The sequence below is a fragment of the Paramormyrops kingsleyae genome, chromosome 5 (assembly GCF_048594095.1).
Source record: "Paramormyrops kingsleyae isolate MSU_618 chromosome 5, PKINGS_0.4, whole genome shotgun sequence".
In the NCBI taxonomy this organism is placed as follows: Eukaryota; Metazoa; Chordata; class Actinopteri; order Osteoglossiformes; family Mormyridae; genus Paramormyrops; species Paramormyrops kingsleyae.
Genome location: NC_132801.1, coordinates 28,590,563 through 28,615,851, shown reverse-complemented (window position 1 = coordinate 28,615,851; position 25,289 = coordinate 28,590,563). Strand labels below are relative to the sequence as shown.

General features: G+C 48.6%; 1 protein-coding gene across 2 annotated transcripts in view; it reads left to right on the top strand.

Moving 5' to 3' along the window:
- Positions 1-24,812, top strand: part of caskin1 (CASK interacting protein 1) — a 92,958-nt gene extending 68,146 nt beyond the window's left edge. The window contains exons 7-22 of one of the 2 annotated variants that reach the window (XM_023815053.2): positions 1,019-1,127; positions 1,484-1,592; positions 1,684-1,778; positions 2,361-2,478; positions 4,963-5,199; positions 8,249-8,341; positions 8,503-8,639; positions 8,862-8,943; positions 10,120-10,223; positions 11,505-11,615; positions 15,757-15,858; positions 16,900-17,038; positions 17,159-18,333; positions 19,055-19,787; positions 19,887-20,286; positions 20,953-24,812. In XM_023815053.2, the coding sequence (XP_023670821.2) occupies positions 1,019-1,127; positions 1,484-1,592; positions 1,684-1,778; positions 2,361-2,478; positions 4,963-5,199; positions 8,249-8,341; positions 8,503-8,639; positions 8,862-8,943; positions 10,120-10,223; positions 11,505-11,615; positions 15,757-15,858; positions 16,900-17,038; positions 17,159-18,333; positions 19,055-19,787; positions 19,887-20,286; positions 20,953-21,049 (3,841 nt within the window). In that variant the 3' untranslated portion in view covers positions 21,050-24,812. The remainder of the gene's footprint in view (positions 1-1,018; positions 1,128-1,483; positions 1,593-1,683; positions 1,779-2,360; positions 2,479-4,962; positions 5,200-8,248; positions 8,342-8,502; positions 8,640-8,861; positions 8,944-10,119; positions 10,224-11,504; positions 11,616-15,756; positions 15,859-16,899; positions 17,039-17,158; positions 18,334-19,054; positions 19,788-19,886; positions 20,287-20,952) is intronic. The other variant, XM_023815054.2, reaches the window with a different exon arrangement.
- The last annotated feature ends 477 nt before the right edge of the window (positions 24,813-25,289 follow it).

Here is a 25,289-nt window from a genome sequence, read left to right as displayed (position 1 = left end):
CGAGGAGAGAGAGCTCGTGATCTTTATGGCCCTCGCTATAAAGGGATTGATCGCGAGTCGGGTTGCAAGGATGACGCGCCTGGCTTTTCATTATTAATGCTGGCGTGCAGTCAGATCTCGGCCAGGCCCATTCTTCTGGACCGGGTCACCAGCGGAGGAGAAGCTCAGGGGACATATGTGGGACTTGCCGTCGCGGAGGGGAAGCTTGAGAAGCTTAATAATCTGATGGCTAATGCATAGCCTTTCGGGGGGGGCACCGGGCACAGATCTGTGGAGATGGACGGGGGGACACAGATTAGCCATCACTGACATACACGAGCCACACATGTGCCGATGTCTCCCTGCAGGGCTTTTGGTCGCATGCGAGATAAAGTAACTAACTGGAATGTGCAGGCAGGCGGAAAAGCTGGAATTCCTCACTTCTTGTTAAGTGGCAATGCTGAGTGTGGTGGAATCTGAACGCAGAGAGACGTGCAGCTTCTCAGCGATTGCTTGGTGTGCAGGCGGACGCGTTCGCTTTGGGGGCTGCACCTCGAGAACGAGCGGTGATACAGGGTGCTGCACTGAAAGCATGAAGAGAGCTCAAGATGGGCAGGAACAGAGAGGCGCCGTGGACAGGAACAACATGATACTGGAAAGGATTAGTTTAGTGACCTTTTGTGATCTTTCAGTTATCGCTAAATAAGCTGGAGTGTCAAACTGCTAAGGGACGGGCTTTCACACTACTGCTGATCGCCTGGGAAGGCTATGTCTTGTGTCTCTGCTGCCTTAATTTTACACAAAATGGATGTAATATGATGCGTAATTTCTAGAGGCAGTGCAATGACACCAACTATATAGGAGCTTAATAAAGGGGGGTGGAGATGGAGTCAGGGCTTCTTCCTGTGCTCGGGAGCAGTGAACTAACAAATCAGATACATTTATTAAAGACAGGGAGGGCAGAGAGCATGCAGGCCTGTGGCATCCTACCCTTAAAGGGAATCGCTTCATTTTAAAAGGCTATTTTCTCTGGCTCCAGACTGCTGATCCAGGCCGGCATCGACATCAACCGGCAGACAAAGGCAGGCACGGCTCTCCACGAGGCGGCGCTGTGCGGCAAGACCGAGGTGGTGCGGTTGCTGCTGGATGTGAGTCTCTGTGTGGATGGGATGTGGACAGTCGGTGAGGCATGTAGGCGAGGTGTTGGTGGGATGTGAGGCATGTGGGTGGGATGTGGATGGGAATACGGGGGGGCATGTGGGTAGGATGTGGGCAAGGTGTGAGGTATGTGGGTGGAGTAAGGGGCATGTGGGTGGGATGTGGGCAGGGCCTCATGGGAAATGGGGGAGTGAGTGGCCCAGGCAGAGAAGAGCAGATAATGCTGAATGTGAATGGAGGCACGGATGTGGATGAAGGGCGTGAGCAGTAGGTGGCCAGAGGGGCTAGGGAAGGACTCCCAGGGTTAAGTCACTCCCCCCGATGTCCTGTCCTCCAATCCCCTCAGAGTGGAATCAACGCGGGCGTGAGGAACACCTACAGCCAGACTGCTCTGGACATTGTCAACCAGTTCACCACCACACAAGCCAGCAGGGAGATCAAGCAGATGCTGCGAGGTGAGTTATAGAGATGGAGCGAGGGAGATATGGAGTGAGAGAGTCCGCTTGGCCCCCCGTACCCCTGTGCGTGACCCTCCCTGTTCCGCAGATGCCTCTGCAGCCCTGCAGGTCAGGGCACTCAAGGATTACTGCAACAATTATGACCTGACGAGCCTGAACATCAAGACGGGTGACGTCATCACGGTGAGCTCCCGCACAGCCTCACACCTGGCACGCCCCCGCACAGCTGGCCCCCCATATAATCCATCTTCATGTGGGATTTTATTTGCTTATTATGTGACCATATTGTTTTACATTCACTTTTGTTGCATGATAAGGAGCTTGTAATGTTTTTTATTAGCTATTATTATAGTTAATGTCTCTGATAGCTGAAAATTCCTGAGAACCTACCTGAAATATGGCTCCTTAGGTGGGAGATTGCTATGAGATGTAGGGTATATGACTATGATCATTATTCGCAATACACTTAGGTTTGTATGTAAGGCTCAGGCACTGTGCTACCTGAGCAACTCTGCCCTCTGCTGGTGGTTGTGAATGATACACCAGCAGACATCAAGCGACAGTATAGCACCACACATCCAAAGAAAACCTAGTAATTTTGGAAGTAGAGTTCTTTGGAAGTATCGTACCCTTTTTCTTGTGTTTTAGTTACCTTTATGCTTATGGTGCGGTTTAGTACCCTTTAAAACTAAAGATGACATTTAAGTGCTTTAAATGAATGTAAATGTGCTTATTAATATGTGCATGAATTTTATGCTTCCTAAGGTTCTGGAGCAGCACCCTGATGGCCGATGGAAGGGCTGTATCCATGACAACCGCACAGGAAACGACCGAGTCGGCTACTTCCCATCCAACATGGTGGAGGTGATCAGCAAGAGGACAGGTGTGCTGTTACGTGACTTTGGGTGGGTGAGTGGGCAGTCCTTAGCCAGCAGTGGAGAAGTGGACTAGCACTGGAGAGGTAGCACCCACAAAGGGACATGAGACATACTCACATGTGCTTCTCTGGCCTCTGACTGATGGTGCATGAAAGCCTCACTCACGGGGAACTTTGGGGTGGGAGCAGCTGAGCGCCACCTAGTGGATGAAGGTGATGCTGCAGGATTTGTAATAAGGACCCCTGAGGCTTCTGCATGGTGGGCATGTGAGGGTCACAGTTAATGTAGATTAACACTGAGAGGCGATCAGGCTGGCAGGACGGCGCCCTTCATGACAGCAGGTGAAGTGAAGCTTTGATCACCAGTCTGGATTCCCTCTTTTTAAAGCCAGACATCAGTTCTGTCATGTGTCTCCCGGGAACCGCTTGTGAGATCTTCAGGGTTTAAACCTCCCCTCCCTAGGGTGACCAGCTAGTCCATGTCAGGGGGGACACTATGAGCTATCACAGGGTTTCTAAACTACCATTTCAACCATTTCAATTAAAAAGACTCCGATTTCACTTAAGCACTGAGTTCTTGCTGTGCACATGTCACTGATGTTAATGTGAAACAGCTGGATGAGTCTTTCAGTCAAGGAAAAAAACCAGTCAAAGCACAAGATTAACTAAACAATTTAGCTGGGCACGGGACCCTATCAGTTTTAAAGTAGTTTGTAAAACCTGAAACAGCTCATAGTGCCCTTCCTGACATGGGTTAGGTCAGGGGTCTCCAACTTCGGTCCTGGAGAGCTACTATCCAGTAGGTTTTCTATCCTACCTGGCTTCTGATGAGCCACAGCTGTTCCTGGTATTTACCTGAGTTGGAGACCCCTGGGTTAGGGGGTCACCCTACCTCCGACCCTCAGCCTGTCATCCCAGAAGGATGGAGCCCCGCCGGTAAGCAGCTAGCACTCGTATGTGCTTCTGGGCCCAAGGATTCACAGCTGCCTTTGCGCTCATTACCAGTGTGGTTCACACTCATTCGGCAAGGCCTCGCCATGAGAAGGGGCCCTCTGTCCTGGCCCTTGCAGCCACGCGGCCCCCTGCTGGCCAGCTAGCATTGTAGTGGCGTCTGTCTGTTAGTGGACATCACACTTATCACAAGGTTTCTCTCTCTCTCGCCCTGATCAAAGCAGTGCCACATTTATACATTTAGCCGCACTTTGATTATTTTGTGGCTCTTTATCAGAATCATGTGCTTTGCAGATCCACCTTTAGCTTTGGTCTGTAAGGCTCTCTGTAATGCAGGTGATTAAAGCTTCCGCGTTTTCTCTGAGGATACGCAGTGTGGCTGTGGATGGGCACTCAGTGAGGCTGCCTGATACGTTTGTTAACGACATTGACGGTTCCCCACCCGGGCTGAGATACGGAGCCTCCTCTGGCTGAGGGACGCCTGGGGGTCCTGACTCTCACGGCGACCCCTGGAAATGCTGGTGTTTCTGTCAGGATGTTTGTGAGGATCGGCACGGGTCGTATGGATCTCGATTGGGGTTGCTTTAATGAAAGTGGGCAGCGGGACGCCTCGGGGATCGCACTGGCGGTACGTCAGAACCGAACGCGGCGACAGGCAGCGACCCGGCATGCTGGCTTCTGAATGTGCCTCGCATGGCTCGGGGGGAGAGAGAGAGAACAATCACGGCGCCCAGAATCCAGAGCCTCGCTGCCTCACCCCCTCTGTAGTGCTTGCCAGGGAAAGTGACGATGATGTTTATGCCACAATGCGCCCAGATACTGGAAACCTGAAAGGCAATGTGACTGAAGCTCAGGGAAACTGTCTTTGGCACAAACACAGTCACGGCCGAATCCCGTTGCGCGCTTAAGGGTCCAGCACCTCCCCATCCCTACAAAGCGTGATTCTGCCTCTCGTTAGACAGAAAGCATCAGATGTTCCTTTGATACAGAAACACCTGATTTCTGTGTTAATGTAGGTACAATCCTCAGAGGCTCGTCATGAAGTTTTATCCATCGCAAAGAATAAAATAGCCGTGAAGTGTCATGACCGGGAAGGAGAGCTGCTCACTGGTCTGGGGGCCAAGCGGGGGCTGTATTTGGTTCTTGTGGTCCTCTTCGTCATTAATCCGTCATCTCCTGTGCTGGTCATTGCTCAGCATTCCTGCGCTCAGCGTCAGCATGCCTGACAAAGGACTGAATAATCCTGCTTACCTTACACGCACTCCTCTCTGCCTCTGGGCTCTGTCCCGTTTCTGCTGGTTCCTCACTGTTTAACCTTTTCCTAAGCAGTATGTAATGGCTGCATTTTTCTACCCATCCATCCATTTTTCTTGGTCATGGTTGTGTGGGGGGGGGGCAGCTATAGCCCAGGTAGCACAAGGCAGTTGGTTATTGTTTTATTATTTAATTCTGTTGGTTTATTTATGTGTTCTTTTCATTTACTGTGTTGGCCCCTTTTCCGTTTCTTACGTCTGTTTCTTTTCTCGTTATCATGTGTAGGTTCAGGCTGCGCCATCGTTTGTCCCCAGCAGTATGAAACGATACAGCTGTGTGTTGTGCCCTGTGGCCCCCCTGCCCCCTGCAGTGCCGCGGGGGGGCCAGACAGGGACGCATCCCCTCAATCCCATGTCACGCCGCCCCCTCCCCTCCAGCTGTCCCATTCCCATCAGCCACTGTTCACTTCCTTTGGCTATAGCAGGTCCCAGAGCGCTCCGGGAGGGACGTGGTGTGGACGAGGTACACAGCCTCATTCTGCCTTCATCAGCATCATCATCATCATTATTTTCACAGTCATGTGTCAGATAACGACAGGGAAACGTCCATTAGGCGTCATTGTGCAAACATCATGGAGTGTACTTACACAAACCTAGATGGTACAGTATAGCCCACTACACACTTAGGCTATATGGCATAGTCTAAAGTAACGATAAAAAGTACTGTATAGTAAATATATTAGCCAGTAACTTAATTGTTTATTATCATTATTAAGTACTATGTAGTGTACATAATTGTACGTGCTATACTTTCACACGGCTTGTAGTGCAGTAGGTTTGTTTAACACCGACATCATCCTCCAAACACACGAGTAATGTGTCGTGTCACGCTATGATGTTACAATGGCTACAACGTAACTAGACAAATTTTTTAGCTCCATTATGATCTTATTGGACCACTGATGTATATGTAGTCTATCGTTGATGATCTGCATTATCCTGGGCATGATTGTTTTTATTATTATTCTTAATGTGATGCTTGTTTTATTTTTGGGCTGTTTCCTTTATTTTTTTGTTTAGTGAATTGTTTGTATCCCTGCCCTGCCACGAGTGGCAATCTCCACGCAAACAGCAAAGAAGCTGGCCGTGTTCCAGAAACACTCTCACCTCACGTGTCACTCTGCACACGGTGCACTCCGTGACACTAGGTCACATTCTACCCGAGTCCCCGGTCACCCCATGGAATATTTATGGTGGTCCCACGTGTCCAAACACTCGTGGATATGTGAACAGGAATCCGTCATTCCCGCATCGAACCTGGGGATGCTGGTGACCGTTATTTTTGACCGGGCTGCTCCTGAATCGTGCTTTCTGGGAGTCCAGGGCTGGGAAATTTCTGTCAAATTTAGCCTCCCCCCTAACCGAATTAACACTGTCTTAACCAGACACCGTTGGGTTGAATGAATGCTATCAATATTCTCTCACAGTGTTTCGCAAATCAGTCCTCGGGCACCCACAGACAGTGTATGTTTGGAAGATGGGAGGGAGCAAAAATTGTGGACTATCAGGGGGTTCCTGAGGACTGGGTTGAGAAAAACTACTTCATCAAACACTTGTAGTGTCGCCGCATAACCAGCTCCCATTATCCCTGTCCCTCATGCTCATCCTGTGTCCTGGTGCCACCTCAACCTGCCCCCCCCCCCGTCCAACCATTATATCGTCACTCACACCCAGCAACGCTCGTGTTTGGCCATTTAGAATGATGTTGTGATCTGATACTACATACTGTCAGGTCCTGTTAACATGCAGCACGTGAGATCAGCTGGCTGACCTTAGGTCATGTCAGGGCTTGACAGAGACCAGGGGAACAAGCCTTTGCTGTGCCTTGTGCATTGATGTGCTGAAGGCCACTAACTTAATAGCTGTGAAAGTCTGGTCACATGGGATCCAGGGGGCTGAGAGGCTCAGGACGTCCTGAAGGTGGTACTAAGTGGAGTTATGCTGCTGTTAAACCCTAGAGAAAGGTGCCTTCAGATCACTAACCTGATTATAATAGCAGTACATTATATCCACCGATCCCATATATACAACACCGTTTCCAAAGATGTTGGGATGCTGTGTAAAATGTAAATAAAAACAGAATACAATCATATAAACCCATATTTAGTTGAAAATAGAACAAAGACTACATATCAAATGTTTAAGCTGAGAAATTTTGTTTTATAACAAAAATGTGTCGTATATTATGGCAAATATATTTCTCTCGTTTTTCGTTTGATGATGCGGCAAATGTTTTCAATGGGTGACAGGCCTGTCTAGTTCCTGGGGGCTGTATGTGTAGAGGAGAGGAAGTTTGGGGATCAGAGAGCAGGGTCAGCCCACCTCCAGCTTCCCAGGAGGGGTTGGGGTTACGGGCATGGCTACGGCACCCAACGCTGATGTGATTCCGCTATAGGCTATGGGATTCAAACCCACAACCTTGCAGACATGAGCATCGATCCCTGACCTCCTGCTGTGTGCTATCCAGCCAGCAGATATGGGTTAAAGTGTCAGATGTAAAGTATAAGTATCTGTGTTGCTGATTAGCACCTCTGGCACAGATGCAGTCAGAAATAATTATCACTATGTAAAGAGCCATACTTGAGATTTGATTGCGGTTAATGGGGGTGAGGCGGCATTTATGACTGGATGTATGCGGCTCCCATCTGCCTGAACAAGCTGCTTTCCTGTAGGAATTTCTCCAGGCTGAGCCAATGGGAAGCTTTTCCTGACTTTCTCTGAACATCTTATCGACAGGCCTGGGTTCAGCACAACAGTGACAAAAACATTTTAACACGAGGTGACTGGCCAGGAAGCGATGGTCCTCACCGAGACTCCCACACACTTTGGCCGGGATTAAGCGGAATCCTGACAGTCATCCGGACAGGCGTGCTGTCCATCAGCAGCGGGTGCCTGCGTGGTGACCACGAGGCTCGGGTGTAAATGACAAAGCCCTCCCTCTGTCTCAGTTACAGGACAGTAACTTGGAAGATGAAAGGCCGGCACATTATAAAAACATAAATTATTACATAATAAAAATATTATTACATTATTAAAAAGACACATCAACTTGCAAATAGCTGTTTCTCTCGGGGAGAGATAGCAGCACACTACTGCCCCAGGATTAAGGCGAGGTTGTCGGTAATAATCCACGTTTTACTTTATGGTGGCATATTTCACGGCCTACATTTATAATCTTGCCAAGATTTTAGGCCATTTATAACCCTCTAAACTCGCTGTTTTCATTATAAGGTCCTTGAAACCTCAGAAGTAATATTCAAATGCACTACAGCTTAAAAATGCTTAGATATAAAAGCATGCCATTTTATTGCATGTGTATTGGTATTATAGAAGCTTGTTTTCATTGTATGTACAGCTGTACAGGCTTTGATTAGTGTGATTGTAAAGTATAGTTTGCTTCAGAGAATTCTGTCCTCCTACCCCCATGGGGAGTGGTGGGGGCAGGGTGGGGGTAAGTGGACTTGGCATTTTCCAGCCCCCCCATGCAGCTCATGCCACTTTCTGTGTTGAAGGATCCAGAGGGTCAGAGTCCAGCCCACATGGCTCTCCCACGCCAAGTGCTGGTGCCAACGAGGAGATCTGGGTGCTGCGGAAGCCTTATGCAGGTAAGCAGCTGGCCAGTCATTGGTCCCCTGGGCTGACATGCCCCATCGCCATGGACACCCGCCTCAGTGGCTGAAACGGACGGCTTACCTATGAGAGCCGTGTGTGTGTCTACCAGCGCCTTACAGAAGGGGGACTGACCTGTGTGTCCCCTGCACTACAGGTACCGAGCGCGGCAGTGCGGGGAGCGTGGGCAGCCTGGGCAGCGTGGGCAGCGTGGGCAGTGCACGCTCCTCTGGGAGCGGGCAGAGCGCGGGCAGCAGCGTACATGCCTTACACGCGCAGGCAGAGGGCGTCAAGGTGAGGCTTCGGGAGCTGCAGACTGAGATGGGGCAGACGAGACTTCCAGACCCACACTGGGCGGGGCTTCCTGGTGATGACCAATAGCAGGCCACTAGGAAGTGACTATCCGAATGGCGATTGGCCGCAGCCTTACAAGCAGCATGAAGAGGCATCAGCAGGCTAGTGGGCCTTCAAGTTTGATAGCTCTGATGCCCACCTTGTCTTTTGTTTGCTTTGCAGCTCTTAGCCACAGTGCTGTCTCAGTCAGCAAAGGCCAAGGAACATCTTCTGGAGCAGTCCAAGTCTATGGATCAGCCATCAGGTATGTCGGGCAGCTGGGAAACGTTGCCCACGTCGCCTGGCGTTAAACACAAAACCATGTTTCTTAATAGACTTGTGTTAACACGTGCATGTCGATTAATATGAACAGATGCCAACGTCATCCAGTATCATGTAAAAGCAGAAATCTCTCAAACATCCATACGCAGCCCCCATGTCAACAGAAATCCAGCTTGGGAAACTTTCACCACAATAATTATGGTTTTACATTCTCCAAAATTGCTGCGCTATTAAAATGTCACTGATGAATGATGCTGATTACTGTAAATGATCTAAATGGCAGAATGAGGAGACGAGGCTCACACCAGTGCAAGGCAGCACCCCCCCCCCACCAGGTCCCAGTATGACACCCCCCCCCCCACCAGGTCCCAGTATGACACCCCCCCCCCCACCAAGTCCCTGTATGACACCCCCCCCCCCCACCAGGTCCCAGTATGACACCCCCCCCCACCAGGTCCCAGTATGACACCCCCCCCCACCAGATCCCAGTATGACACCCCCCCCCCCCCCACCAGGTCCCTGTATGACACCCCCCCCCCACCAGGTCCCAATATGACACCCCCCCCCCCACCAGATCCCAGTATGACACCCCCCCCCCCCCACCAGGTCCCTGTATGAAACCCCCCCCCACCAGGTCCCAGTATGACACCCCCGTGTTGCTTTCAGCCCCACCCCCATATATGCTGTACAACACCACCAGCTCACCTCTCTTGACTCCACCCCTACGATCAGAAGCAGCACTTAGCTGAGGACAGACATCTCCGCATCTTCTCATGCTAGCCCTCTTTAAGTTGGTGCTCGGTGAGAAGCCATTAGCCAGCTGGACTGCTTTCAAAGGGCACTTATGTAGAGCTGTTCCTCAGACAATCCTCTATACGCAGCTGATGCAGACATCTCTCTCTCCCTTTCTCTTTCTGTTATTCCCTCTCTTTTCCCCTCTCCGTCCTGCTTTCTCTCCTTCTCTCTCTTTGTCTCTCTACCCCTCTCTCCCTCCCTCTAACCTTCTGTCTCTCTCCTCCGCCCCTTCTTTCACTATCTCTCTTTCTCTCTCTCTGTCATTCCCTCTCTCCCCCTCTCTTTTCCCCTCTCTGCCCTGCTTTCTCTCCTTCTCTCTCATTCATCCTTTCTCCTTCTCTCTCTCCCTCTCTCCATCTCCCAGGCCCGTCTGTGCGTCCCCAGAGGTCTTCCAGCTGCCCCTACCACGAGACGTCATACGCAGATCCTCCACCTCAGAGGAAGGGGGAGATACCTCTGGATGCCAAGGTAAGAGTCCTTCGACCAAGCCACTGTACCCACAGGCTCTCACCCCAGGTTAAAGTTTCTCTGCAGCCGGATGTCGTCCGTACACCACAGCTCCACGATTGGCCAAGACCTTTGGCTCAAGAGGCCAGGAAGGAGCACTGTGGTTACCGAGCCTGCTGAGGCTTCCTTTGGAGCATTACCTTCCACGCAGGGCTCCCCCTGGCTGCGAGGAGGTCACTTTGAAATGACACATCCCATTTTTTTACACACCGCTTTTATAATTTAACCATACCGGACCATGCTCATTTGCTTTATTTATTTGCTTTTTTAACCTGCACCTAATACCTGCCGAGTCTTGCCTTGAAGGTGCTGTTTGACAGAGTCATGAGGTGGGGGACCTCCTTGGCTTGCTGTGTGATCGTGCTTCACACCCCACTCAGTAATCTGTGGCAACCTTAAAGCTCAGGAGTGCTGTTTTATGGAACACCGTGTCGCTACTAAAAGCTAATCTTATTGGGTATGGCTTTTTGTGGATGCCTTCCTCCGAAAGCTGATGCCACTAAGGTCATCGAGCGCTGCTTGTCATAAATTTGTTGTGGAACACCCTGGTAGGTCAGGGGCATGTCTCTCTCAGCAGAATTCCAAGGATCAGATTTGCTCTTCAAATATTTATTACTGTGGTCATTTTATTCAATGCTGTTTCTCTGCCTAGATGGTTTTCTGTCCTTCTGTCTTTCTAAAATCTGTTTTTCCCGGAGCAGCCTTACCGATGCTGTGCTGAACCATAACCGTCCTCCTTTGACTGTTGAATTACATCCATCTGATGTGTCACTCCTAGTCCTCAACAGCTTACTCTTCATCCAAATATAATCTTCACTGCAGCCTTTTTTTAGGCCTCTCCTCACATGTAGAATTACGCCCCCACTGCTCTTTCTTAGGATCGGCGGCCTTCGGTTAAACTTCTGCTTTTAGGTAATTCTGTTCGGTCTCAAACAAACTGGACCAGCTGCCCAGAGTTTCAGAAAGCAGATCGATTTTTTCACTGCTGCCAGAGAGTGTTTTTCTCTGTCACATTCCAGTAGAAGAAGACCGAAATAAACCTTTTACGATTCCTTAATGAAAGCTCTCCGGAGTAAACCAGCTAATATTGTCTCAAGATGGTGGAAGACCTCGGGATGCGGGCTCCCGGTGCAGGTCACAGGCCACCGGGTCCGGAAAGGAGTCCCCTCGCTTGAAGCCGGGAGATTTCCGACCTGTGGGATGCGGACAGTGACAGAATGCCGCCTATATTTCTTTTTCTAGAGCTCAGAAGCTGTAGTCCAATGGCTGAGTGAGTTTCAGCTGCAAGTCTACTCTCCAAACTTCATCGACGCCGGATATGAAATATCCACCATTAGCAGAATGACCCCTGAGGTAAGGCACGCCCCCCTGACCCCGTGATGACCCCGAAACGATCTCCCTTAAACCATTCCCTCACACCCCATCCGAAAGAGCCTCACAAGTCCTCTTCGGTGACCCCATTTCAATCCCCAACTGTCCTGTAGCGCTCGGTCAGTTGAGCCCCCCATCTCAGAAAGCCATCTGGGGGGGCTTGAATGAGGTCAGCATGACCGGAGGGGGTCTTAGTGCGGCTTCCGGGTCACACCCCCGACTAGAGTGAGCTCGGTGCCGGAGCCACGGTGCCCAGAACCTGCCCTCCACCGCGTTCCAAGGGCCTCGCTCTCAACCCCAACCTCCGCATCACCAGACCATGGCTGCCAAACCACCCGGTCGCACCCGCAACTTTCTTTTTTCTCTCGGAAGAAAGAAATCGAGGCGCCGGCTTGGCGGGAGATGTGCTGGTTCACTGCGTGCCCCCGCCCCCGGCCACAGCCCTCGCCATCTCACAGCCCGCAGCCGCCGTCTCCTTCCCATCAGCTCTGTGGCTTCTCTGTGTCGCGTCTGTGTGTGTGAGTTTGTGGCGCGGCGTGGCGCCGTGCTGGTCCCGGGCACAAGTCGGAAAACACCTGAATATCCTGCATGCTGGACACTCGCTCGCTGCGTGTTCCTGTCCAATCAGATCGCGACACTGCTGATGTCATGCTCCCCTCTCGCTGACACGTGTTTCCCTTAATGGCTCCCAATGTGGGGGATCTGTTGTAGCCTGTCCGTGTTTCTTTCCCATTAGTCATTATCATTCTCGGGCAGATCCTCCGTGTAATCAACAATGCTGCCATCCCCACAGCATATGGTGTGGCGGGCCGCCCTGCTCGGCCCGATGACTCTGCATGGTCCCCTGAGAGAGGCTCTGTCTCGCTACCAGAAAAAGCTAGACGGCCTGGAGGCTGATACACTGCATATTGCGTAGGAGCTAGACCTGTCCCGAATGGCACAGGATATTCAAAGCTGATTTGCACGTCCGTGTATTTGCAAAGTCATATTTTATAAGCAATGAGCAAACTGAGCTGAATAAACATCAGGCTTGGCTCCAGCTTTGGAATTTGGAAAGCTGGCTGGTCCTCAGAATCAGGGGGTCGGGGGCGTCAAGCTTTTGGGCGGGGGGGGGGGGGGGGGGCAGAGTGCATAGCTGGCCTGTATTATTCTAAATCACTGCCCATGAGATGTAAGCTTAAATTTTGTGGAGTCATGCTTGAGTTTTATGTGATTTAAAGTATCAGTTTCTTACAGGTAAGTGGCTTTTTGCAGGTAGAGTTTCACTATTTCAAATGTAATAATAACATGTTTCTCACCATAGACTGTCATTAGCTTTACTGTCTGTATTTACTCTGATTTTACACCTTGCCTTATCTTGTGGCTCAGCTGCAAATCACTGCTAAAATATAATTCAGACTTAATTAGCTCGCTACCTTGTGAGGTAGTCTGTAGGCTACCCTTGTAAATAGCTTCCTGCCACAAGCCAATCAGCCCCGTTCTGCGCTCTGTCACATTTGCGGAGCAGTTGAAGTCTGTTTGTATGTAGTAGCTATTATGCTAACCAAGCAACTAATCTATAATTTACTGTTATGGGATGATTCTGAAAAATGGCAAAACAGATACGGGCCAACTACCCATTCCTTTGTGTGCGTCATAATTGCTTTGAGAAATACTTTGGGAATTAGGCCCAACAGGGGGCCAGCATACGTTATTTAAGCGAGTTATTTCCACAGGATAAAAACATATTTAACAGGCTGTACATGGTCTTATGTTAATTAAGTGGGACATTGCTTCCCAGAGGTTTATTTTTGCATCGTTCTGACAGCGTCCAAGCACTTTAATTTACCGTGATGCGAAGAGAGGGGCTAACCCTCAGTTAGCCAACCCGACGTTCTCCTTCCCACAGATGAGGTAAAGGTATGCGACAGGCCGGGATCTGAATTAACGTAGGCGGTATCGACACCGCAGAGCTCTGAAGCCCTTAGTCATTGCAGGCGGGGAGGACCTGTTGACCTTTTTCTTCTCACGTGGGACTTACAAAATCGACACTGGCTTCCAGCGTTTTTCTCTGATCGGCGCTAATGGCCACTTTTCATCGTGTCTGTCGCTTCCGTGCGAATCACCTGGCTAACGATCCCATTTAGTCTGAGGGGAGCCTTGCATCACTGCACACCTGTCACTACCAGTGCTCCGCTGGAAATCCCCCATTGCAGAGGGACGGGCCTTTCATTGCCTCATCGCGGCCTGTGATCTCAGCCGATGCGAATGAGAACAAAAGACCAACAGAATAAAAGTCAAACATAAACTTTAAGTGAATGATTTCTCATTTTTTCATTTTGTCGGCTGTAGAACATTATAATAGAATTTTGAAAGGAATTTATCATAAAACTCAACTCTGTTTACTCTGAAAAGAGTGTTGGTGCTTTAATCTGGCCATTTGAGTCAGCTGAGCATGTTACGGGCTTTCAGAACTACCCAGAAATTCTGTTTGACTCATGGTCTCATGGTTTTTAAAATGAAGCAGCCAAAGGTCTTTGGGTCATTACATATGAGCACAATTCTCTGGATTATAATGAGTTCACCTTCTTTTTTTACATTTCTGATGACATTATGTTTTATTATTTGGATAATTATGAAAATTACTTTGGAGTGACAATATTTATATTTATACCTACTTTTAAATGACTGGTACGTTAAGCTCATTAACATTAACATTTGAAGTAGACAGCTTTAAACTGGTATGTTGTAACTGATGTGAAACTAATCATCCCTCAGAGCGTTTACTGCGATTTCATCGCAGGGGGGCGTGTCTTGCTGTTAAAGGTCATGATGTTTATGACATCACTGCTTCACTGCTTCTTCTTGTGAGGCAGTAGTAGGTTCGGTGGTGAAGGATGTTAGCTTGGTTAACAGGTAGTAGCCTTCTCATGAGCAATTTACCAACGTTCTTAACCTGATTAGCCAAATCAAAAATATCCATCTGTAAGGACTGATGAAACTGTATTTGATAAAACAGTCAGTGAAGCATGATTTGCTAAAGCACACACCTCCTAACCAGAGTGAGCTCTGCCTTATGCCCTGTGCTACAGAAAAAGCTCTGCATCACCCTGACCTTTATTTGATAGTTGGTTCTTTGAGAAAATAACAGAAGGATACATTTAAAAAATTACATTAAGCTTTTATAATCTTTAAAAATGTAATAAAATGGCCATGCACTGAAAAAAGGTGCAACCTAGCATTTGCCGCAGGCAAGCAGGAGCGTGTTGCAAGACCGGCTTAGCTTTCTGTGGTAGGTTTGATGTGACCTCAGGTAGTTACAGTCAGAGCAAGTCTGAGCGTGTGACACGAATCATCGAGCCATGGAGGGCAAACAGCTAAATAGCCGGAGGTGTTTTACCTTTTGATCACATCTCAGTGCACCGGTCCGGCAAAACAGTCAAACCCATGAGGAAACGGGTCAAAAGTTGACGCGCAAATCTGTTTATCTGGTATGTGTGGAAAAAGCAACATTTCATAAATGCCGACATGAGTTCCAGTTCAGCTGATGGCGTGCCCTTCATTTTCAATTTATAAATAAGTGTTGGCGCAAGAGATCTTATGCAAGCTTCTAATCCGATTCCCAGAGTTAATTTTATCCTTTTTACCATTTAAGGGGTTTTGCGACCCGACAGTTGCAGCAACGTCAGAAATATCTCTTGAGTTTTACCTTTGAGTCCATTTTTTATGATCTTTGCATCTGTAGTCCAGCTTCTTTTTTTGTGAAGGACAGAACTGAAAGTGAACCCCTGGTGAAAAGAGGTATGTGAGTCATTTGTGAAAGAAGGTTTTGACGCAAAGATGTCCACATGATGCCTGTTTACCGTGTGTTTTGAGGCAACATCCACGCTATTCCAAGCTTTTCTACACTTTCCCATTTCCCTGACTTAACTTCTCACCGCAAATATTATTTCCATATTTTTCACTGTCTTATTTCGTCATGCTTGCCAGTTGATGTGGTGCCGCGGCAGTCGTCCTTCCAGGCAGCGCGAGCTGCGGAGTCTGAGCTTCACAGCCGTAGCGTGTCCCATGTGTCCTGTGGGGCGTCGCTCGGGTTGGGTGGGCGTGCAGCTGACGAGGACCTGGGGTTGTGTTTGTCTTCTAGGACCTGACGGCAATCGGCGTGACCAAGCCCGGTCACCGGAAGAAGGTCGCCTCTGAGATTAGCAAGCTGAGCGTCACCGACTGGCTTCCGGATCAAAAGCCCGTGAGTGAAGACTGGATTCCATTTACCGGCCTGCAGTACATGCTAATGTGCCTCATCTCTTTGGTCATGAGGCTCAATTGATGTTTAATTTACTTATCAGAGACTTTTTTTCTTTTGGAAATTTGAGAAAGCAGAGTCAGACAGTCTCTGGAGCAGCTGAGGGTTAAGGGCTTTGCTCAAGGGCCTAATGATGAAATCAGGATTTGAACTGGCGACCTTCCAGTCACACCCTCATCAGCCTAACCCTAACCCTAACCCTAACCTTCCAGTCACACCCTCATCAGCCTAACCCTAACCCTAACCTTCCAGTCACACCCTCATCAGCCTAACCCTAACCCTAACCTTCCAGTCACACCCTCATCAGCCTAACCCTAACCCTGACCCTAACCCTAACCCTAACCCACTGAGCCACACACCGCTAAAACTAAGAAGAATTTTTAAATTTTATGAGGTATTACTGAACAGTACCTGGATCCCTTTTTAACTCTTGATCTTGCAAACTGTCAAGATAAGACAGCATAAAAATGAGTTAATATTATAAGGAAAAATAAAAAACAGACAGAAATACAAACAAAGTCACACTGTTCTTCCATGTCCCTCTTAAACTGGATAGTGAACACTGTAAACTACACAGTTACCACATGCAGAGTGTATTACTAAAAGCATTTATTCATTACGGGGTCATTATGAAGGCATTGCGGTGAGTAGCTTACTGATGAAATATTTGGACTTTTAGCTCAGGTCCCAGTAGTGGTGGCTGTTGTGTCTTTGAGGTACTTAACCCAATTTGTGCATCTAAAATATCCATCAATGGAATCGGGCAAAGAAAGGTTACTTTGCATAAGCTTATCAGCTAAACTAATAATTGTTAAATTACAGTGCACTGGACAGCAGAAGCAGCACCTTCAAGCATGAAGTAGTGAAAATGTAGTTCTATCATGCATGATTTTGCTGGAGGTCAAGGTGGGAGACAGGTATCGGTGTTACGGACATTGGGTCGGTTGCTGTGGAGTAATGTTCTGCTCCTTCAACTGTTTTCAGGCAAACCTGGCAGAGTGGCTGTCTATGATTGGACTAAGCCAGTATTACCAGGTTCTGGTCCACAATGGCTATGAAAACATTGACTTTATTACTGATATTACGTGGGAGGATCTACAGGAAGTTGGCATTACCAAGCTAGGTAAGATGGTAAAATGACTTCATCGGCTTCTCTGGTATTGACTGGAACTTTGTGGTAAAGACTGTGATCCAACATGTGTCCTTGCGCTGTTTTCTCACCTGTCTGTGTAACACCCTGTAGGCCACCAGAAGAAGCTGATGCTGGCTGTGAAGAAGTTGGTGGAGATCCAGAAGGCAGCCGAGGGCCGCGGCACACTGCGAAAGAAGGCGGCACAGCCCCCGGAGACCAGAGCTGCGGAGAACCAGCCCCGTGATACAGAGAACATGTCGCCCAAGATGAGTGCTTACCAGGACAGGGAAGCAGGCGGCGAGCAGCAAGGTGCCAGGAGCCGGCCTGGGGAGGCACTGGAGGGCGCTGAAGTCAAGCAGGTCAACAGCCAGATGCCGGCACGCGCTCGGAGCATGCATGAGAACAGCCTAGGCAGGCGGGACTCGGAGGAGGGAGGCGGGGCTCCAAGGAAGGAGGCACGGACCATGCGGCAGGTCAGCCAAGGGCCACAAAGGTCTGCTGTTCCACCCGCTGTGGGGAAAGCCCGGCAGTCCTTTCCCCAGGGGCCATCCTACACTCCTCCACAGACCCCCACCAAGCCCAAGCCCTCCTCCCCACAGACCATGGTGCCTCCACAGGTTACTGCCAAGACGAAACCCCAACCACAGCTACTGGCTCAGTCAGACCTTCCCATGACTCCCCGATCTCTACCACAATCCCCAACACATCGGGGGTATGCCTATGTAATGCCACCCTCTGGGGAGGGGGCAGAGGGTCAGCCAAGCAGCCCCCCGGTCTCGGTGCCCCTGCTATGCCTGCCACCAGAGGCTGAGGACATTGAGGTGGAGCAAGGCCTTCCCAAGAAGCGTGCCCACAGCCTAAGCCGATACAGCACCTCTGGTAGCGAATTGGACCGCGACGAGCTGATGGTGCCCGAGGCGAAGTACGCGACGATGCAAGCGCGGGTGGGCCGGAGCAACTCCGTCAGGGGCCAGTCCGAGAGGAACGTCAACCGCAGCCAGTCGTTTGCACTCAGGCCCAAGAAGAAGGGCCCCCCCCCACCCCCACCCAGGCGTTCCAGCTCCTCCATTTCGGGCACCAATCTTGGAGATGAATCCAAGGAGCAGATGGGAGGGGAGCTTCTGGATGTGACCTATCATGAGCGTCGGAGGGCCAGTGACTTCGGGGGCACGGTCGACACAGGCAGCGCGGGCAGCGTGAAGAGTATAGCCGCCATGCTGGAAATGTCCTCCATCGGAGGTGGTGCCAAGGGGCTGAAATCTCTTGGCGGGCATCACTATCTGCAGGTAACTATGCACACCAGCTGTCTGTCACCTGGACACCTGGTATGGGGACAAATTGGCATGTTTCTTAATCTGTTGGATCGGCCTACTTTCGGGAATACCCATTAACTGTGCTGTCAGGGCCCTGTGAGTCATCAGAAATATCTCCGTTTGCTGATTGGCTGTCCTACCTCCAGACATGATAAAGGCAGTGGATGGCGTGACTACAACACATGCAAAGCCTCGATGACATATATCCACCTTTCACAGCAAAGTCACCCCAAGGCACTTCAGTTGTGTGTGCTGTGATATATCAGAGCATCATTAAGACAGAATAATACAAAAACAGGGAAAAAGAAAGGAAACCAGATGACAATGGAGGAGAGGAACCAGAAACCCCCTAGTTGGGAGAAATAAAACCTCTGGAGGTCCAATGTCAACTGGCTGCCCCCCCGAGTACAAGTAGGCTATAAAATTAGCTATAAAATTAGATTAACGCAATGTTTCCATAAACACAAAACATAATGCAGGGACTTTTTATTGCACAAAAGTGCTAACAATAATTATCAGTTGGCTCCTTTTCTTTAATGTCTATTGTAGTATAATATTAATCGATGGTAAGCAGTGACTGCAGTTGGTGCCAGTTCACTGCTGGAATATGACCTGACCTGCTTGATGTAATTCAAACTGCGGAATAATTACATGGTGGTTTGGTAAAAGAGCATGTGGTCGTTTCCGTTGGCAGGTCAGCCCTCTCCATGGCTCAGCGAGGCACCGCGACGCCATCGGACTGGACGGTGAGGTGGTCAACCGACGTCGGACCATCAGCGGCCCGCTAACAGGCCTGGCCGCTGCAGCACGGCAGGAACGCAGGCCGCCCGAGCCAGAACCACTACGGGACGGACTAGTGCTGGAACCGCAGTCTGAGTCCGTCGGCAGCTCAGCAGAGAATCTGCCGTTTGCGGAGGATGGCAGCCTGACCATCAAGCAGCGGCCCAGGCAGGGCAAGGTCGACGGCCTGCCGGACGGGGTTTACTCCCTGCCACAGGAAGAGCTGTCCCGCGTCGATGCCACCGCCACACTGAAGAGGCGGGTCCGATACAAGCAGCACATGGACGGGGTAAAGTTCCAGCTGACGGAAACCAGCACTGTCAAACGACGCCCCAAGACCAAGGACAAGGACCCCACAGACGTGTCGGACGGTCAGCTCCTCGCCCCCTACCAGAACGGTACCGGCACCATCAAAAGACGCCCCGTGTCCGAAATGAGTTGTGCGGAGCAGGCCCATTTCCACGGCGATGACGAGGCCGGCCGGCGCAGGGACAGCGCCGACTTCGGGTCAAGCGCTGACGGTGATCATCGCAGGCCCGTCAAGCCGCCAGTGTCCCCCAAGCCAGTCCTCGGCCAGCAGATGAGACGGCAGAGTCCCCCAACACCCACATCCAAGAAAGCTCCCATCCCTGGTCCGGGAAGCCCAGGCAGGCAGCATTTCTGCTTCAACATTTCCTACTTCTGATGTCTTTTTTAATTGTGGTTAAAATGAGTGTCTCTCTCTCCTTTCTTCCCCCCCCCGTCAGAGGTAAAGCGGGGACCCCCTCCAGTGTCACCGAAGCCCAGCCCCCCTCCCACTGCCCCCAAGCCAATTAAAGTGCAGAACGTCATGCAGACCATGAAGGTGACGTCCCCATCGACGCCCTCCCCGACCAGACCGGACGGGGGGCCGTCTGGCCAGTTCTCCTCCAGCCCACCGGTGCAAAGCCCCCAGACCCCGCAGACGCCCAAAACCCCCGGGCCGTCAACCCCAGGCCCGATGCCCCCACCCGTCAAGCCTCCGCGCTCCTCCATGGGCAGCGTGTCCGTGGATGCGGTGAGCCCAGCAGAGACAGCCCAGCAGAAGTTGGAGGAGACCAGTGCCTCTTTGGCTGCGGCTTTGCAGGCCGTGGAGGAGAAGATCAAGAAGGAGGACAGGCGCCCAGAGTGAGCATCTCGCACGTCTTCCTGCATCTGGAGCTAGAGATGGAGAGCTAGGAGATCCAACCTCTGAATTGGCTCCACATTTTAATAAAACACCATCATGTCATATTTTGACTGAAAGCATACAATATCAACATCTATCACCCAACAACTTCTTGGAATACTATGTAACCTTAAAGTGAAAAATTAAAAATACATTAAACACATTAAATACATTAAATTTTAAATATTACGCAGTGATCCCAGGGATTGCAACTGTTTCTTTTGCTCTTAGTTAACAACTGTGTGCATCAATCGTGTAAAATTTCCGCTGAAGAATAATTGGAAAAAACAAGTTGCCAGTGTTAAATGAAGGTTATTAACACAGCAACACCAAAGATTCTTATAGAATAAACTGCCGGTGGAATTAGCAATGGCCTTTACACTGATGTGTTAGTGTTGCCAGCAGTGAGAGCACTGGTTGCTAAGTGTAACATTAGCAGCCCGTCTAGGCTGGGCTGACATGCGAGACCAGTTGCTCCAGGAAACTGTCAGATTGTGACTCCTGTTGGAGAAGCTGGATGACTAAAAGTTCAGAGCCTTACTGTGAAAATCAATAACAAAGGTAGAATCTGAGTGAAGTCCGCGAACCATCACAACCCCTTGTGTCCTTCTGTCTGCCATCCACAGCATAGTGGCCGAGGACAAGAGCACAGTGAGCATCCTGGATGACATCGGCAGCATGTTCGATGACCTGGCCGACCAGCTGGACGCCATGCTGGAGTGAGGAACCCGCAGTATATCCTCCAGGCCCAGCGGGGGCGCCGAGGCACAACAGCCAGCTGCACGTGCCGTGCCTGCCTAAGTACTCCCCCCCCCCCCTGCAAGGTCTTACTTTTTCTGCACCATCTGCCTTCCTTTTTCATAATAGCATTACTCTCCCCCACTCGCCTCGCCCCATGTTTTGGTTTTTGCACAACTGACGAGAATCTCTAAAGCTGAGATGAATTACCTCAGGATTGGGCTGAAGAAAATTCTGGGTTCGAGGCATGGGTGACATAGCACAGCGTCAAACGCTCTGAAAGTGAGTTTCGCAGCAGTAAAGCAACCGTAGGTTTTTTTTTCCGGAATCTTTTGAATATTCAACTTATTGTAAAATAATATTAATAATACTGAAGAAAATGATAATGCTGTTGTATGTGTAAATTGTAAGCATGAAAAGATTTATTTAAAAAAAAAAAAATCCATAGTGAGAATCATACATTAGTCAGAGCGTATATCCCATCTTCCTGACTAATGTATTTTTCCCATACGTATATATATATACATATATATAAATATATATGATTATTTTTATTTGAATTTTGCCAAACGATACAAGTGTAGCTTTGAATCATATGTTCATAAACGTTTCAGTTCTGTGGATGGAAAAGTGGTATTTTACCGTGACTGAGCTGGCTTGTGTGGGACAATAAGGTGTGATCTTTTTCTGTCATGGGTTCAAACTCTCCAGTCATTTTAGTGTGTGTGGCAAACCCTTGGTTAGTGAGAAAGATAGGAACACCTCCCCAATCAGCATTCATCACCTGCCCCCCCCCCCCCCGCAGTCAGAAATCAGTCCCTTTGCATTTCTGTCCCTACTGCCTGGGTGACGAGAACATCCCAGAAGCACAGGTTTTCTCTCCCTGCCGCCACTGACCAGGTCTGGCTGCAGTGCTGCGTGAGATGTGTGTGTTGCCCATGTGACAGACCCCGTGGATGACTGGGTGATCACAGCAGCCTAAGAGAAGCACAAGAACGACCTTACCCTTCGCCCCCAAGATGTGACAAGACATGGCTTTCTGAGGAAGATTCTGGAACTTTCCCTTGGTTGGAAGGTTTCTGCTTTGAAGTCAACACTGCCAACTTGGGCAGCAGACATGATTGGTTTTTTTTCTGTCGTTCTTTTCATTTTTCGGCTTCCGAAACGGCACAAAACAAACACTTCATTCCAACGTTTTCCTGTTCCTGAGAGAACTGAGAGACTGGATGGCTAAAACCGACTGTGCTTGAACTGACTTTCTCTGAACACCTCTATAGGTATTGTGTTTGTGTGTTTGTTTGTTTGTGTGCGTGTGTGTATAATATGGTTTAAACTAAGCGCCATTTTTGTGAGAGTGTCGTGTTTTGTGCTAAATCATACAAAACAATGCACAGGCTTGTGAAACTGTGGGTTTTTCGGATAGTGTTTGAGCAGTGATACAAAATATATCAGTTGGGGCATTCCACTGAATGATTTTAACTTCACGTGGTGTAAAACTGTTGCTTTTGTCCTGAGTCATATGAATAACTCATAAATCCATCCACCCATCTTTTACATCACTTCCCCAGAATAGGGCAACCTTTCAACCTGGTAGCCCTTCAACCGTCAGCATTAACATTGATTTTACATTCGCATAATGAGCTAAAGTTCATCATACAACTGAAAACAAACGCTTTTGTGATCTTCAGTGGAAACCCAGGTGAGCACAATAAAAATTATGGTTATGGATCGACTGCGTGTGACTGTCTGCGAGTGTGTACCCACGATTATTTAGCCTTCGGGCAACTTAAAAACCATGTACTGATGTTTTCGCAAATCTCCAGTCAGCCTGGGGTTATACAGAATCGGAGAACCTTGTGAGACATGGTGAGATGATGCTTTATGAAGGCATGCTTCAGAAATGCTTTTACATTGTGAGGAGCAAAATGCACATTTATCTGAACATTGAACATATCAAGGTTCTTCAGAGAAGTGTCTGTTATCTGGAGAATCTCAAAGGCACAACTAAAAAAGCGTTCATACGGTTTTACGTTGTTTCACGTTAAACCGTCGTCCTCCACAAAACCAGAAGCGCGCCTTGACCAAATGCATGCAAAAAAGTCAGTTTACGAACAAAACGAACGGTTTCACCTTAAGCTTCTGATCCTTTCTGCTCCTGGTTGCCGAGCAGCTCTTCAGCACATCAGCTTGTTTCACTGAGATGTTTCATGGACACATTCGACCACCTGCTGCTTCTGCTGAACTCCTAATGATAATCTAGAGCTCCATAGAATGCAAAGAGCAGTGCCTGACCGCTCTTTCTGCTCTCTGATCACTGTTCTTCGTTGCAGGATGCTGATGGCCCTGGATGGGTAGCCGACCATTAAGCTGTGCTGCTGTTCTATGCATTCTATTCGTTCAAGGTTGCAGACCCCTTAGAAGTATGTATTCCTGCAGGTTATTTTTAGAAGTCAGGGATTGACAAAACCCTTCCCTTCTTGTTGTAGCATTTAGAAATTTAGCTGTTCGGCACAACTTTGGAACTTTTGACCATCAGTAATTATCAGTAAGTACCTCTACTGCTCACTTTCCAAAAGTGCTGGACAACTTTCAGCTGCTCTCCCCAGTCAATGTCGTTGTCGTAGGTCCGATAGTGACATTTGCTATCTTCACTGTCACCCATGAATATGATTGTCACCATTTTTACCAGTGTGTCACTGTATCCAAAGGTGTCTGGCTGTTCCCCTGGTCACATGGTAACAATTATGGCACCGGGTTCCCATCACAGACCAGCGGAAGATAATAATCAATTCAAAATTCTAAATAATGTGACATACTTCATATAGCATTTTATTACATGCATATCTCATTTTGAAATCTCAGTAAAGCTTCATAATACAGACTTGGAAAATTGTACTTTTTTTTCTAAAAAATATTTGATATGACTAATTTATTATATATAAAGTATTTAACAGTAATATGCAGAAGATATTAATTTATTTAGATTGCAGAGCATATTATAAAAATTGCATTTTTATATTCCATATGTTCAAAAAATAAAAGTATTGCTAAATATTTTTTTTTCATATTCTTCTTCCTTGCTAATTTCAGCATCGTCTTTTCAGTATTTCCATAAAATTCAGATTTTTCGGACACTTTGCGTTACCTCATCTGCTTCGTCGTGGTTGTGTTTGGACGAGCTTGATCTTTTAACTGCCCGCATGCCCATGAATGGCGACAAACGACATCAGTCTCGCCTTTTCCGGTGCGGATCGCTCCTCCGGCCGATACGGGGATCCGCGGGGATCGCAGAGTCGCGTAACAAGCAATCATGTGCCCCAGCTGTGGTTTCGTGCTTAGATCCCACGTGTGTATCGTTGGCTGTTTCCTTGGTGATGTAAAACCTTGTCAGATCGTTATAATGTTATATTTTTACATATCGTTTTTCCTTTATTTTTTCTTTACGTTAATTGCATTGTGCTCACAATTGATTTCCCAGAATGCTTAAAAAAGACAAGTCTTTGTTATTTTAAAGAAACTGAAATATTTAACAGGGCGAGGAACTGTCATGTGTGCAAAAAAAAAAAAAAAAAGGCTGATAAAAGTTGTATTTTTCTCTGCTGCACATTGCGGTGTGCAGGCGCGCAGGCTGTGTATCGTGTTGAGTTGATGTTGACTCTGACTTGTATCATACTTGCTGTGACTGGCGACGAGAGCGTTGCTGACTCTGAGCCGCAGCCATCTGTCCTAAATAAATGTTATATACAAACATCGGAGGGCTGTAATCACTTCTGCCTCCCGCGGGGTTTCTCCTGAAGGACAGGGCCGTCCTTACAGAGACAGAATACATACAGCAGCTTCAGAGGAAGAAAACGACGCACGCCAGCTGCTCAAAACCATTTTAAGTTATAAAAAAATACTTCAATTTAGTGTTCTCAATGATCATTGAATAATCTCCCAGTTTTGTTCCTTTAACATTTATACAAAATGTACTACATGAATGTTAAGAACCACTATACTCCCAGCAAGGGAATATATATGGTGTTGGATCCAGTCCACAACTGCTGCTAACACATCTTATTAGATTGATAACTCTAAAAGTATTTGATGGATCGTCTTCAAACTGTATAGCGTCTCCTACACTCTACAGATGATGATCTGGGGCGGAACAAATTTTGACACAAATCTCACCAAAATTGAAGCAGCGTCACGTATCGATAGCGGAGAGAAGCGCAAGCTCAGACGT